Genomic DNA, 15,177 nt, shown 5'->3' with positions numbered 1-15,177 from the left:
CTGTCACGTTTCGTTGCTTCATGCAAATCCCTCTGCACTAAACATGTATTGTTCTGTTCTGCTCTGTTACAAAATTATAATATCTTTCTATTTTTTTTTCAGGTCTGCCACCCGGCCGCATTATCTTCTCGAATGTAGCCGCCAAAGAAGAGCACGTACGGCGAGGACAACTAGCTGACGTGTGCCTGGACACTCCCCTGTGCAACGGACACACCACCAGCATGGACATCCTGTGGACCGGGACACCGGTAGTCACTCTACCTGGGGAGACGTTAGCGTCCAGGTGAGGAGATATCTCAGTAGCTAGAGGACAGCTGACGTATGCCTGGACACTCCCCTGTGCAACGGACACACCACCAGCATGGACATCCTGTGGACCGGGACGCCGGTCGTCGCTCTACCCGGAGAGACGTTAGCGTCCAAGTGAGGGCATATCACAGTAGCAAGAGGACTGCCCGCAGCTAGTCGTGTGCATCTAGTCCGCGGCCTAATAATGCAACTCAAAATTGGTATCGTCGTCGTAAATTTAAGATTTAGACTCTTGTCGGTGTAGCTCTCTCCATTTGACTCTATCCAGGGCCGCCTCCTTGATTTACTTATACGACATTACAGCTACCTTTTCTTTTATTTGTGTTATGTAGCTTATCCTCGGCCTTCCCCTTCCTCTCTTGCCTGCAAAATTGGTGTGATGAATAAAATTGAAACTGTCGTGTGTTATGCTAATACTACAGTAATTTTATCACCTTCATCTGATTTTGTCCCGACGAGCACAGCGCGCCTATGTGACCTAGATAGTTTAACAATATTCACATATTATAAGCTAATAAGTTTTTTAACGTTTTTTCAGAGTGGCAGCTTCTCAACTCAATACACTGGGGTGTCCAGAGTTAATAGCCAGGACGAGGCAAGAATATCAAGACATAGCTGTAAGATTAGGAACCGATAGAGAATAGTAAGTATATTTTATGTTATTTTCACTGGTTTTTACCCTATTATAAGGCATAAGGGTGTCAGAGATTATGCAAAATTGAACCCTATGTCCTTGAATTAAAGCTTAAAATCAGGTGAAAAATACATATATTCCCTCTGCCCTGCCTCTGCCATCTTAAGAGCCGCGGTAAAAATTACGCGGTATTATCTGCTGCTTAGCGGCCCTCCATATTATTGTTTGCTAAAATGAAACCTTCCTTTTCAGTTTAAAAGGCATCCGTGCGAAAGTATGGGCGGCACGAACGGAGAGCCCGCTGTTCGACTGCAAGGCGTACGCGACCGGCCTCGAGATGCTCTACCACGCCATGTGGGAGCGCCACGCGCGCGGCGAGCGGCCCGACCACCTCGCCGCCGTCGACAAGTAGAGCCACCGGCCAGCCGGACCGGGACCGTATTATGTACACTATGTACAGTGCCACTGAACGTTAGTGTTGGACTGAACACGTTAACCGAGTTTCAACTTTAGTCCTTTCATGATAAGGGTTATTTTGAAATGGCAATGCTTTTTTAACGTGTTAAAATGCATCAAATCTCAATCCGAAAGCGATTGTGTAGAAGTTTTGCGGACAAATGTTTTGGTGCGTTAGTGTTAATTAGTGCAAGTGGTAAAGATCAAAGATTATTTCACCTTGTTAATAGTTATTTACGATACAAGTGCAGGAAAATAGGAAATTCGAAACGAGTGGCGATAAATTAAAACACGACCGAAGGGAGTGTTTTAAATCGACACGAGTATCGAATTACCTATTCGCACGTGTATCGTACAACGTTTTACAGTACATATGGCCCTTTAAACTTTTGACATAGCATGAAAAGTGCTATTTTACGCACTAGTGCGAGAAAATAGGGCCATATGTACTGTAAAATAATTTATGCCTCAGCGTGATGATAACGTAATGTTATTATGAGCTCATAAATCTCGTGCTTTAGATTGTTATCATGCAATGACATCATAAACGTTTATATTGTAATTTTCCTAGTACCTATTACGGTATGTTACAATGAAGGTGGTAAATATGATCTGAATTACGCATCCCGGTTTCATGCTAGTTGATCAGTGGTTAAAGACAATTTTAAAGTGTGACGTAAGAACTGAGTGCAGCAACTGCAAGTGTGACAATATCCTAATGGCGGTATTCAAAAACGCCAGTTAAGTTTAAAAAGCCCTTGATAATCGTTTGTCCTTATCCGTCGTAATGTGTTAGAGAGGGTTAAAATTTAACAAAGGTTTGCTAAGTTTTATCAATACGGGGGTTAGACTTCCTCCATTGCTTGTGGGAACCCGTCTATTTAGTTTTTCTAGTCAATCGCTTGAGTTTGAGTAATCTCCATTTGGGCCGATTTTTTATTATTCTTGATTTCTTTTCCGTTACATTTCGATTAAATTTGGCTGGTTTGAAGAGCTCCTCATTCTGGGCGGGATAAATGCGAAATTCCAAATTGGCACAAAAAAAAAAAAGAAATTTACCGTTGAGTTACGTTTTCGTAACTCGGAGGAAGATTTTGTAGGACATATTATACGTAAGGACGCAATATTGCGCTTACAGTAGATAGGGAACTCTATCCACTATTTTATATTGAAATCTGACGAATAAAAAATCGGCAACAATAAAAAACGGCCAATTTATTGCGCAGATTTATTTTTCGAAGCTAAAAGTATATAGTAGTAGAAATGTGGCCTTTTAGGCAGCAGATTGCTGTTTTAACTGTTACTTCTCTTTTCTGTGCGACCCACTCATAAAATGAATCAGTCACTTTGAAAATAAAATATTGACTGCATGTTTTCTAATGAAACAATGTTTGGTTTCATTGTTATTTTTACTGTTGATAATAATGACGGGTGTCGCATATTTTCATCAAATGCGATTTTTTTTATGTATGACTATGATTGTAAAAAATGGATTTCACAAACGTTTTGTAAATGATTTGATAAGCAAGTTACGAGACATTTGAAGTTGCCAAAAATAAAAATGTTAATTAATTGGTATGAACTAAACATTCGAAATCCGGTACCAGAATGAATATTTGAGTGTTTGTAAAGTCTGCCCTTAAAGACCATTAGTGATTGTGGTGTGTGACAACTTTTGCACAAAATGACGAAAAATAACTCTTCCTTTGCTAGAAAGTATGAAGTAATGTCATTACGCCTACTAACGAAGTTCTTTGAAGTTAATGACGGCTACAGATGTGAAAGTTTCCAAATAGTTTCAAAATTTCACAGAAAACAGGAAAATTTCTTAGAAATGGAAAATTTCAATGTGAGAATCATCGGAAATTTTTCCACGTTTAAATTTCGCAATTTTGGAAAACTTCACTAATGATGGCTGTTCAAATGTTCGAACAATACCTACCTACGTTATTGGGGCTACATAAGTAAGACTGAACTTGATCCCAAGCTGTAACTGACAATCTACGTTCATTAGTTCAATTTAACTATTAGTCACTCAGTGGGTTTCTTCCTATAGTTGTTAAGATGGACGCTAAAGTATTGTGATAGTATATCTAATGGCTATGTATTATACATATATACATTGTTATTAGACAATTGTGATGTTATTTCTCATTATTCGACATCTGCCGTTGTAATAGCTCTGGATATTTATTTGATTGTGCGTCAACGAATTTAACCTAGTTTGTGCCTTTGGTTAATTTAAAGATTTTGTAAATATTATGAACTAAGGATGTTTTCTTTGATACCATGCCACCATGAATTATGTTTAACATCTGTTAACTACTGATATTATGTACCTAATGTAAAGAGTAGATCCTTTTAAAATGTAAATTAACTCTTTGAACGCTTTGCCTAACTTGCGCGGCGCGTCATTGTGAACTTTGTGGGTAAGCACGAAGGTTGATATTGGGATGCAGCCGCGCGCGTCCATTGACGTCTTTTTGAGATTCAAAGGGTTAAACTTTAAAGTGTGTTAAAATTGCATTTAAGCATCGCTTTCTTGAATTACACGCTGTTCGTAATCTATTACATGTATCTTGGTTTACTAAAGAGGTATATTTTTTTACATTTCAGTATTTTCGGCTAGGTAATAGAGACATGACACAATGAAGTTTCGAGTAGACGAATTGTAATTCTTGACTATTTATTGCGTACAAATGAGTTGATAAGTTGATAGTGTGACAAACCCAGTTGATACCTTTGTAACTTGCGGTTGATTTTATTGTAAATAGTTAATATTTAAGGATAGAAATAAAAAACGAAACAATGGAAATGTGGTTTCAATTACGTTCCTACAAAATTAATTAGATTACTGATGATTTTACAGTACAGCTGGTGCTCTATTACGACACCCTGTGCTATAATAAGCACATTACGTAACTATGTCGAAAATTTAAATGGCCATATGTACTGTAAAACGTACGATACACGTGCGAAGAGGTAATTCGCGACGGAATTCGTGTCTATTAAAATTATCGCCACTCGGGAATTTCCTATATTTCGCACGTGTATCGTAAAGTAGGTACTAATAGTGTGTTGTTATGGACACTCATTCAATTCGAATACCGTTTGGAAAATTATAGGTTTTTTTTAGCATTAGAAAGAACTTGCAAGGTAAGCGATCTTGACATGTCTTTTATTTGAAAAACGCTTTTAAAAAATCAAAAACTATTACTTATGAAAGCAGAAGAATATAAATGATCGTATTAGATTCATAATTGTTACATATTTGCCGTAACTTATTTTTAAAATGTGTTTTTCAATTAAAAGACACATCAAGATTGTTTATCTTATTTCTAATGCTAAAAAAAACGAACTATAGATCCATTAATTGATATATCTGTCCTGTCGGCGGCCTATGCTAAAATCGGGCAGATTATGAAATTCCTAAGCATATGGTTGGACCCTACTCGCGCCTTACGGAAACTCCATTCCGGGTTTTATTTTGGAGTATCCTCCTAGATGGATTGCAAAACAATGCTAAGAGGACCATCTCCCCTGTGACGAAATAGCTTCTTACTTCGTTTGTGGACTTAGTCGCCTCGTACGACCCTATCCTATGTGAAGGTTGGCGCTATTCTAAAGCCGGCCACCACACGGCATAATCCTAGCACATAGATAGCTATATGCGGCAGATTCCTGCAGCTGACCTGTCTCCACACGTATTGGCTCGCCTTTCCTGTGGCATAAGACAGTGAAGCCGAGAGGGTAATGCAGGTGCTGGGCATCCCTGCGTTTCCTTAATTCCGTCCCATCAGGCGGTGTAATGTATGTTACACCATAAATCGTCTGCAATAGACGTAAAGGCCAATGATGATGATGAAGCATATGGTGATGAAAGTCGTTGTCTCTTTCCGACCCTTAACCTTCTGGGATGGATCAAACTCGGATATACAGGCATTTAGGACCAAATGTAAATACGATGTCCAGCTTGCTGGGAATTAATTCCTCAAAACGCTGTTTTTGGATCTAATTTGTTTGGCCTATTATGTAAGAATTACTAAACTTTGAACACGGGACCGTGACCATACCCATCCCCTGTATATACAGCGTGTATCTTCTGGTGTCAGAATAAATAATAGTACCTACTCCGTACAGAAAGGAAATATCCTGCCAGCAGTTCAGGGTCGAATCATGCTGTCCCTTTCTAATATATGGCACTATCCCTTGCGGATATTTAGGGTTGTCAAAATTCAAACCATTATCTTATCTGTGGTCGTGCACGCAAAGGGACGTCAAAATGTGTCAACCCTAATAATTGCTCGGAGCATTGTTGAGCCGAACTGAGCCGAATTTGCCCGAAAGGAGGAGTTGCTGGTGTACCTACATACTCCGCCACTTCAGAAGCTATAGTGGGGTAATGAAGATGAAGATGTGATGGCTCCTCTACACGATGGGCCAACGCCGGCCACTCCAAAGGACGTAGCCGTGCGGTAGAATGAGATAGCAATATCACTTGCTCCCTCTAACGCATAAATGCGTCCCTTGGAGTGGCCGGCGTTGGCCCATCGTGTGGAGGAGCCGTGACACATACAGCGTCTGTATACCAACTCTATTTTCACTAAACATTACAGTATTAGTTACTGAAACTATTTTATTTTTAACACTATTTAAGAATGCATTGACCTCAAACTAATGGAATTAATTAATGAGATTAAAAGTAGTTAGAGCACATTAGGAGCAGTTTACATTAATTAAGTCGCAGCCATTCAGTTCACTCCACGCTTGAAGTGTCTTTGTCGTAATTATAAGCAGAGGGCGTACTGCGAACCACGTTTGACGTGTTGCTTACCTGTTACACTTACGTACGAATTTACAAGTGCGACGGAGAGGCAACACGTCGAACGTGGTTCGAGGTCGTTGATTCTTTGAGAAGCAAACTCTTTCCGGGCATTTTCATTTGTAAGTTCAAGTGTACTAAGGGTTAAAGCGCGACTTAAGACTCAACTCTCACTTTCCTGACAAAATGTAGGTACCCACAGTCCGCTAACTCTCAGAATGACCTTCGTATTTCGGGTAAAATCGGACATAATCGGGAAAAAAATTGACAGTCGACGCGATTCGGCAAATGAATTAGAGATTCACCAGATATGAAATAGTAAAGATATGTTAGTCACATAATGTGACGTTCCACGGCAAAAGGTACCTTATGGCGGCTGGCGCTTACGCTATTATTAACGCCGCTCCAATATTCAGCCGGGGCAACCTTACCTTTTGACCTTTTGTCGTCGAACGTCACATATCTTTACTATTTAATATCTAGTGAATCTCTAATTCATTTCCCGAATCGCGCCGACAGTTCTGGGGCCAAATTCGACATGTACAACTGTCAGATTTCGCATCCACGTCAAATCAACAGTTGATTTTATTGCATACTGAGTGTTGATTCCATCAACGGTGGATAATATCATTTGGTACAACCAGAACTCAACTCTAAACTAAGGGTGGTTCGGTTTGGTTTGCTTGTCACCCTAACTGTGGATTGTTAATGTCATATTTTGATATTGTACGTATTCCCACATCAACGGGAGATCAACACGATACGTCAAACGTCGCTTGTCGAATAGAGGTCCTGATGACGCGTAATTTCATCCGAATAGGCTTACGGTGGAGTTTAAAATGTTTTGTGGATATTTAAGTAGAAGCACGTCGAAGGGTGCGGCTCGTAACATCGCCAGGCGTGGCTCACTCCGCGATTTCGTCGCTTTGCTACAGGTAGCAAAAAGTCCATCCGTTCGACCCCAATTTTGGGGTTTGCTTTGCCATAAGCCGCGCGTGGCGCTGTCGCCGCCTAGCGGCCATATCTGTGCTGATCGTGACAGACGCGTTTTGTTAGAGAGTGAGTCTTGTGTACCTAGTACTATTATTTATTCTGTGACATCGCCTAGGAGATTGTTGCTAAGATCCGTATCATGGGTTTGTAGCTATTTGGTTCTTTTAGGCGCAGATACCGTTCGTATAGTAGTGTTTCTAAGGACTAGGGATTTGAAGATCTTGGAATCGTATTTTCGAGAGTGGAGACTCATACCGAGTGCCAGAAAAACAGAAGTGTCCTGCTTTCACCTAAGCAACCACCTCGCTAAGCACGAGCCAACTGTCACTTTAGGTGGTGTAAGATTACCATACAATCCTTTCCCAACATACCTTGGTATTACTTTAGATAGGTATATCGACCCGGAACAACATACTGCACAAGCTATCTGGCACCTCATGGGGTGCATCTGCGGACTGTCTCCGTTCAACGGCTCTGGGGCTCGTATATCCCACTGCAGAGTACTGTGCTCCAATTTGGCTACAAAGTGCACACACGCAATTGGTGGATTCCAAGCTCAATGTCACTATGCGATGCATTACTGGGACAGTGAAATCTACACCTTGCCACTGGCTTCCTGCGCTCAGTCGAATCCCACCTCCACATTTGAGAAGGAAACAGGCGCTGCTAAGAGAGACTAACAAAATTAGAGCATGTCCGTCTCTCCCAATGCATCAGGAGTTTACCAATCCGCCTGTGGCGAGACTTAAGTCCCGTCGCCCGGCATACGCAGCTGCTGAAACACTCACACAAAGTTCCTTCGACATACAGCAGCTCTGGAAACAAGAATGGATGAGGCAAGCTGACGGTACCCCGGCCGCGAATATCGACCCGACTATAATGAACAAGGGGACCGAACTTCCTAGGAAACTATGGTGTCGCTTAAATCGCCTAAGAACCGGGCACGGACGATGCAACTTCTTCCGGCATAAGTGGGGTTGGAGTGACTCCGCGCTATGCGACTGCGGCATCGAGGACCAGACCATGGAGCACATCATCCAGCGGTGCCCACTCCGCGCATACTCGGGTAGCCCGGATGATCTACTAGACTTGACGCCCGATGCTGTGCAGTGGTTGCAAAACTTGGATGTTGCCTTATAAATAAAAATACTATATATACAATTTTTGCCTATGTGACCATATCGCCATACGATTAAATCAATAAATAGCCTTTTAGCCCGAAATTTAAAGCTCTCGAGTTCTTTTTAGAAGCTTTAAACTTTTTTTTAATCATAGCCTTTTTAAGAGCTCAAGCTTTTTTTAAGGTTTTTGTAAAATATCAAAAAGTATCGCCATCTAGTCGAGAGTAGGCCATAGGTGTGGCGCCATCGTTCGAAAAGACTAACTATATAGGGTGCTTCTGAATACATATAATAAATAAATTTAATAATTATGTTATGCATGTTAATTAAGTACTTCATTATGGAAATAAAGAGGCTTTATTATTATTATAGGGTGCTTCCTGTAACAGGAGCAATAAATTAAACTAAAGGCATACTCCTCAAACTGACCAACATTTGTTCAGCAACTTTTAAAAATTATGAATCCTTTAGACTTCCTCTTTTTCATACAAAATGTTGCCTTCAATGTAGGCTGACATCAGGGGCGAAATTCGACACGTACAACTGTCAGATTTCGCATCCATGTCAAATCAACAGTTGATTTTATTGCATACTGAGTGTTGATTCCATCAACGGTGGATAATATCATTTGGTACAACCAAAACCATCCAAAACTCAACTCTAAACTAAGGGTGGTTCGGTTTGGTTTGCTTGTCACCCTAACTGTGGATTGTTAATGTCAAATTTTGACATTGTACGTATTCGAGAACTTATGATTTTTCCCACATCAACGGGAGATCAACACGATACGTCAAACGTCGCTTGTCGAATACCACCCCAGTGTGTTTGACGTTACTTGTCACGCTTTTAACATAACAAAATTTGCAATACATTGCGTCTTAGAATAAACTTTAAAGTGTAACAAAAATCAAACCATGAGTTATTTTCAATAGTTGCTGAACAAATGTTGGTCAGTTTGAGGAGTACAGCCTACAGTTTAATTTATTGCTCCTGTTACAGAAAGCACACTGTATAATTTGCTTTTTCAATATCCCTCTAATTCAAATTATCTTTGTTGTATATAGGTAATTTAATATTGTCGTAAAACTTAACTGAAGTCAATACAATCACTCGCAACAAACTTACAACTATAAAGTGAATAGAAACAATAAGTTTGTCACAAAATGTACTCGGAGTGCTCGAATAGCTATTGAGTAAAATGGCTGCATGGCGCAGAGAAATAACTTCTTGGAAATATTAAAATTCTAAACTTTATTTGGTAAGTTTGCCCTTCCACGGACTTCCCTTGCGCTCTGGGAAATATTACTTTAAACCTACAGGCGTATTCTGATTTTATTTTATTTAATTTAGTTTAGTTTATTTCATAATGATAAATTACAGTATTTTAAATTATTCTTACGCTAATCTATATGAATTTACATTATGATCGTCAATAATTTAGCATGTAAACGTAATAAGTAAAAGGTTAATCAAAAATCATGACTAAAGGAATTCTCCCGACTCCTGAAGTTAACAATTTATTGCATTCAATGAAAAAGTAAAACTTAATAATTATTGTAGTATTTCACAATTTTCACACTATCTACTGTGGGCAGTGTGATCTTCTCAAGATTAATGACAATACTCATTGTGTACATCTGTTTTGACCGCACGCTTTGTACGAGAAAATAACCGTAATCAAGTAAAAGTCACGTGACGTAACGGTTCCCTACGAAAACCACCGGGGGTTGTTTAGAATGCGGCAATAGAATTGTTGTGGTCACGAGGTCTACCGCGAACTTCCGAATCCGAATTCTCCTTGTTTACATCTTTGTCACTCTATGCAAGAGTGATATAGATAGAGAGACAGAAGCATTGAATTTCGATGTATGTGGTAGGCCCCCTGTCCCTTCTGCCGTCTGCCGCGCCAAACGCATTCATCGCATTTCATTGTACGGCAGTCGCGGCTCCGCCGCCGCGGGGGGTACAGTGTGCTCGCTCCGCTATGCCGCTCCGTACTCTGCACACTGCTGCGCTGAGGCTATCGAAACCTTTCCGCACATACTATCGAGCCACGGCGACAGTTAAATAGTAAATATGGCCGTGCGCGACGTAAATAACCGACTTTCATTCATCATACTTTGACAAGTGATCAAAATGATATGGACACAGTGGTTAAAATGATAATTAACGTGATATTGTTTTGTTTTGTGATGGGCGCGGCGCTGACGGAGGCGCCGGACGCGGACGCCTGTTTTCGTGTGTCCGGAGTGAATGGTTCCCTGGAGTGCAACGTGCGGGCTCTGTCCGCGGACAGGGACATCGGTTCGATGCACTCGGACGGCGCCGAGCGGCTCGCGCTCCGCTGCGGCCCGCTGCTGGCCGAGAGCACCCTGCGCGACCACCACTTCAGCAGGATGCAAGGTTTGGCGGAGATATCCATCACCAACTGCAAGATACTCCGCCTGCCCGGCAACGTGTTCGAGGGTCTCCGAGGCTTGAAGTCCCTCAAGATACGCTCCATGAACAATGACTGGGGCAGCAATAAGGAACTAGAGTTGTCTCTAGGCGCCTTCAACGGTCTGAGAGAACTACACACGCTAGATTTAGGATTCAACAATATCCGGAAAATCCCTTCGGACTTGTTCTGTGCTTTGGAAAATATTATCTCGCTTAATTTAACGCGGAACAAATTGAAATTTGTGGATGAACTCGGTTTCGGACATAAGTGCGGTTCGACTTTACAAACAATAGATTTAAGCTACAACGATATCATGGCCTTGCCGGCTGACTCGGAGATCCTACATCTGAGAAGGCTAACGCAGCTGTTTTTGCAAAATAATAAGATAAACGAGTTGCCAGGCGAAGTGTTCAGCGACCTGCTATCATTAAAAGTTGTGAACCTATCCGACAATGCAATAAATTATTTACCGGAAGGCCTATTTTCCAATACGAGAGAGATTCGAGAGATTTATATGCAGAATAATGAGCTGGAAACTTTACCCAAGAGGATATTTAATCGGTTGGAACAATTGCTCGTTTTAGATCTTTCGGCGAATAAATTGAAGGGCGACCGCATAGAAGATGAAACGTTCGGTGGTCTAATAAGATTAGTCGTGCTCGACTTGTCGCACAACGCTGTGGCGCGCGTCGCCGCGCACATGGTGAAGGACCTGTTCTTCCTGCAGATCCTCAACCTCAGCAACAACAGCATCTCGCACATCGACGACAACGCCTTCGCCCCGCTCTTCAACCTCCACACTCTAAACCTCGGCCAAAACAAACTACAAGCCATCGAAGAACACGTGTTCAACGGACTTTTTATTCTAAACAAACTTAATCTTAATAACAATTTACTGTCGTACATAAGCGAAAACGCTTTCAGAAACTGTTCCGATTTAAAAGAGTTAGATCTGAGTTCTAATAAGTTAACGAGCATTCCCGAGGCGATTTTGCAGTTGCCGTTCTTGAAATCTTTAGACTTGGGGGAGAATTTGCTAACTGAAATTAAAAATAATTCATTCCACAATCTCTCACAATTGACCGGTTTGCGTTTGATAGATAATCAAATAGGAAACCTTACAGCTGGCATGTTTTGGGGTTTGACCAGTTTACAAGTGCTCAATATGGCAAAAAATAAAATACAGTCCATCGAGACGGAAACCTTTCAAAAGAACACGCAATTGGAAGCCGTCCGATTGGATAGCAACTTCATTTCAGATATAAACGGAGTGTTTGTGTCGTTGACAAAATTGCTGTGGCTAAATCTATCAGAAAACCATTTGGTCTGGTTCGATTACGCTTTCGTACCCGCCAGTCTGAAATGGCTCGACATTCACGCTAACTTTATAGAAATTCTCGGAAACTATTACAAAATTCAGAACGAACTTCAGGTCAAAACTTTAGACGCCAGCCATAATCGATTAGTGGCTATATCGCCGATGTCTATACCGAATAGCGTCGAACTTCTGTTTATAAATAACAATTTTATAGCCAGCGTGGAAACGGACACATTCCTTCAAAAGAGAAATCTTTCTCGTGTCGATATGTATACAAATGAGATCGAAAGTTTGGACTTGAACAGCTTGCGGCTCGCGAGAGTGGCGGACGATCGCGCCCTGCCGGAATTTTACATTAGCGGCAACCCATTTCGCTGCGATTGCACGATGAAATGGCTTCTGCTCATCAACTCGCTAGATTCCCGGGAATATCCGCGAGTCATGGACCTAGAAAATGTAATTTGCAAGGAATCCTACGTTCGCGGCGTGAAATACCTCCCTGTCAGCTCTCTGCATATCAAAGACTTCTTATGTAAGTTCGAGACTCACTGCCCGGAGGGTTGCCATTGTTGCGATTCCATAAACTGCGACTGCAAAACCGTCTGCCCTAAAAACTGCTCTTGTTATCACGACTCGACCAAGTCCACGAGCGTTATCGATTGTTCTTTAAAACAACTAAAATTAGTTCCACTTAACTTTCCTTCGGACTCAACTCATGTATATTTAGACGGAAATGTTTATAATGAATTAAACGGGACTGTTTTCGATTCGATGCCTAAAGCGGTCGTTCTTTATTTAAACTCTAGTAACATCGCGCATATCGAAAATGATACGTTCAACCGGTTGACCGAGCTGCGTATATTGCACCTCGACAATAACAGACTGACGAGATTACGCGGGCTTGAATTTGCAAAGTTGAGCAACTTGAAAGAATTGTATCTGCAGAATAACATAATAGAACACATTTCAAACGAAACTTTTTATTCGTTGGCAGCCCTGGAAGTTTTACGCTTGGACGGAAACAGACTCGTGAATTACGGACTGTGGCACTTAGACAATAACAAAAAGTTGCAAACGCTCTTCGTGGGCGGGAACCGTTGGTCTTGCGACTGTAAATATTTACAAGGTTTTTTGACGTACATATCGCAAAACGTAGAAAAAGTGTTAGATATCGGTAGCGTGTGGTGTGTGAATGGGCCCGAGCCGGCGAAGAAGCCTTTGAATCTAAATGTCACGGTCTGCAGTGAAATGAGCGATAGCTCCGTGATAAGCGCTTTCTTCGTGTCCAACAACCTGCCATTAGTGGCCTCCGTGCTGACGGGGTTCATGCTTATTTTATTGATACTAGTGCTAGTGTTCACGTTTAGATACGCTTGTAGAATGTGGTTGTTCTCCAACTGTGGGATCAAGCTGTCGCCTCTGGCGGGAGCGTTCGAGGATGCGGATAAGCTTTACGACGCGTACGTTTGCTACAGTCCTAAAGACGAGGAGTTTGTGATCGAGTCTTTAGCTAGAGAGCTCGAGAACGGTTATCCGTCTTACCATCTATGTTTACATTACCGCGACGTACCTCAATTTGAGGCGACATACGCGCAGTTTCCTGATTTAGTAGTTGAGGCGACGGAAGCCTCTCGTCGCATCATTGTAGTCCTAACAAAGAACTTCATCTTGACTGAGTGGTCTCAGATGGAGTTCCGGCAAGCGCTGCAGCGGGCGCTAAGAAAGAATCCACATAAATTAATAATAGTCACCGCGGGCCTCGTCCCACGAGATCCGGAATTGAAGTCATATTTCAAAACGGGTTTGGAGATAACGTGGAAAGAGAAACGTTTTTGGGAGAGATTACGTTACGCGATGCCGTTGTCTAAACGGCGCAGTCATAAGTTGAAGCGTCTGAATTACGGGAGGAGCTCTAACACCTATACGATGGACGCGTCGGTGTTGAACAGCACGTGTCAGACGCTGTGTGGGAAGTCAGCCACGTCGGCCGAGCGCTCGCCCGCGGACCGGCCGCTATCCGAACACATATATTCGACTATAGACTCCGACTACTCCTCGGCTGACTACCATTCGAGGCACCATCAGCCACAATCTGTGGTGCTACAACACACTGTGCAGACGTATCTTGTGTAAAGCGTGGAAAACTGGTTGTGTTAATGAGATAAATCGCATACATGTATAGATTGCTGTTTTAAAATACGAAGTGGAACTTTTGATAGAGCAGTTTAATTTATGAAACTCAAAAACACTAATTAAACATGGTAAATACTAGAATATAAATGCATTACCAATCAGCGAACTGAAAACGCAATCAGTAATTCCGTTCAGCTGATCACGAACAGACTATATATAATTGATCAGTTGGCGATTGTATCTCGTTCAAAAGTCACACGATTTTGCGACAGTGTGGTAATGTAAGCATTTATCTCACTAGCGCAAATGAGCCAACTTTGGTCATAGCATAGCTAACAACCTCGGACGATCTCGTAATCGATTCTATACCTCTATTAAACTTTAGCGTATCGTTAGCTTTCGCTAATTCATTGTTATAGAAATTGTTGAGCATTGTATATAGTAACAATCTTGTAATACCTTTTGTACAATATTGATACCAAATTTTGCATTTCAATTTGCTTCTCAGTATTTATTAATTTATACTTTGTATAGAAGTTGTTAAGTATTAATTCAAAAGACTGTAAATTATTGTGTAGTCGTATTCTTATCGGCTGATATTTAAATAGGTTCGTATGTAAATAAAAAGGTTTATAAATTATGAAAATGATTTTTTTATGATACTCCCGGATGGAAATGAAGCTGTTAAAGTCGGTATTAAAATGCATGTTTTATGCTATTTCCGATTCAGTTTTAACGACGAAAGAGGCAGCTGGTTCGTGTAAACAGAATAAAAATGAGTGGCGAGGCTACGGCGGCGGCGGGGGCGTATGTTTTCAATATCTACTTACACAAACCGGCTCGCAATGTTTCTATTCAACTTGTTTTCTTTTACAGATTTTGCAAATGGGAAAATAACGCTACGAGTCTTTGATAGCGTACTATTACGAACGGGATACTAGTCTCAACTGT

At 41.3% G+C, this 15,177-nt stretch overlaps 2 protein-coding genes across 2 annotated transcripts in view; both read left to right on the top strand.

Moving 5' to 3' along the window:
• Nucleotides 1-4,214, top strand: part of LOC134668012 (UDP-N-acetylglucosamine--peptide N-acetylglucosaminyltransferase 110 kDa subunit) — a 28,797-nt gene extending 24,583 nt beyond the window's left edge. Inside the window, exons 8-10 of the mRNA XM_063525453.1 lie at nucleotides 103-283; nucleotides 848-952; nucleotides 1,196-4,214. Coding sequence (XP_063381523.1) covers nucleotides 103-283; nucleotides 848-952; nucleotides 1,196-1,355 — 446 coding nt within the window. The 3' untranslated portion in view covers nucleotides 1,356-4,214. The remainder of the gene's footprint in view (nucleotides 1-102; nucleotides 284-847; nucleotides 953-1,195) is intronic.
• Nucleotides 4,215-10,267: 6,053 nt separating this feature from the next.
• On the top strand, nucleotides 10,268-14,872 carry LOC134667982 (toll-like receptor 7). The gene has a single exon (XM_063525418.1). It carries the CDS (start codon nucleotides 10,477-10,479, stop codon nucleotides 14,224-14,226), a length of 3,750 nt encoding a protein of 1,249 aa, XP_063381488.1. The 5' UTR covers nucleotides 10,268-10,476; the 3' UTR covers nucleotides 14,227-14,872.
• Nucleotides 14,873-15,177: the final 305 nt, after the last annotated feature.

This window comes from Cydia fagiglandana, chromosome 10 (assembly GCF_963556715.1).
Source record: "Cydia fagiglandana chromosome 10, ilCydFagi1.1, whole genome shotgun sequence".
Lineage (NCBI taxonomy): Eukaryota > Metazoa > Arthropoda > Insecta > Lepidoptera > Tortricidae > Cydia > Cydia fagiglandana.
This window is presented reverse-complemented; position numbering and strand designations above follow the sequence as displayed.

Coding starts and splice junctions, on each gene's coding strand:
- LOC134667982 (XM_063525418.1), top strand. CDS start 10,477: ATGGACACAGTGGTTAAAATGATAATTAACGTGATATTGTTTTGTTTT.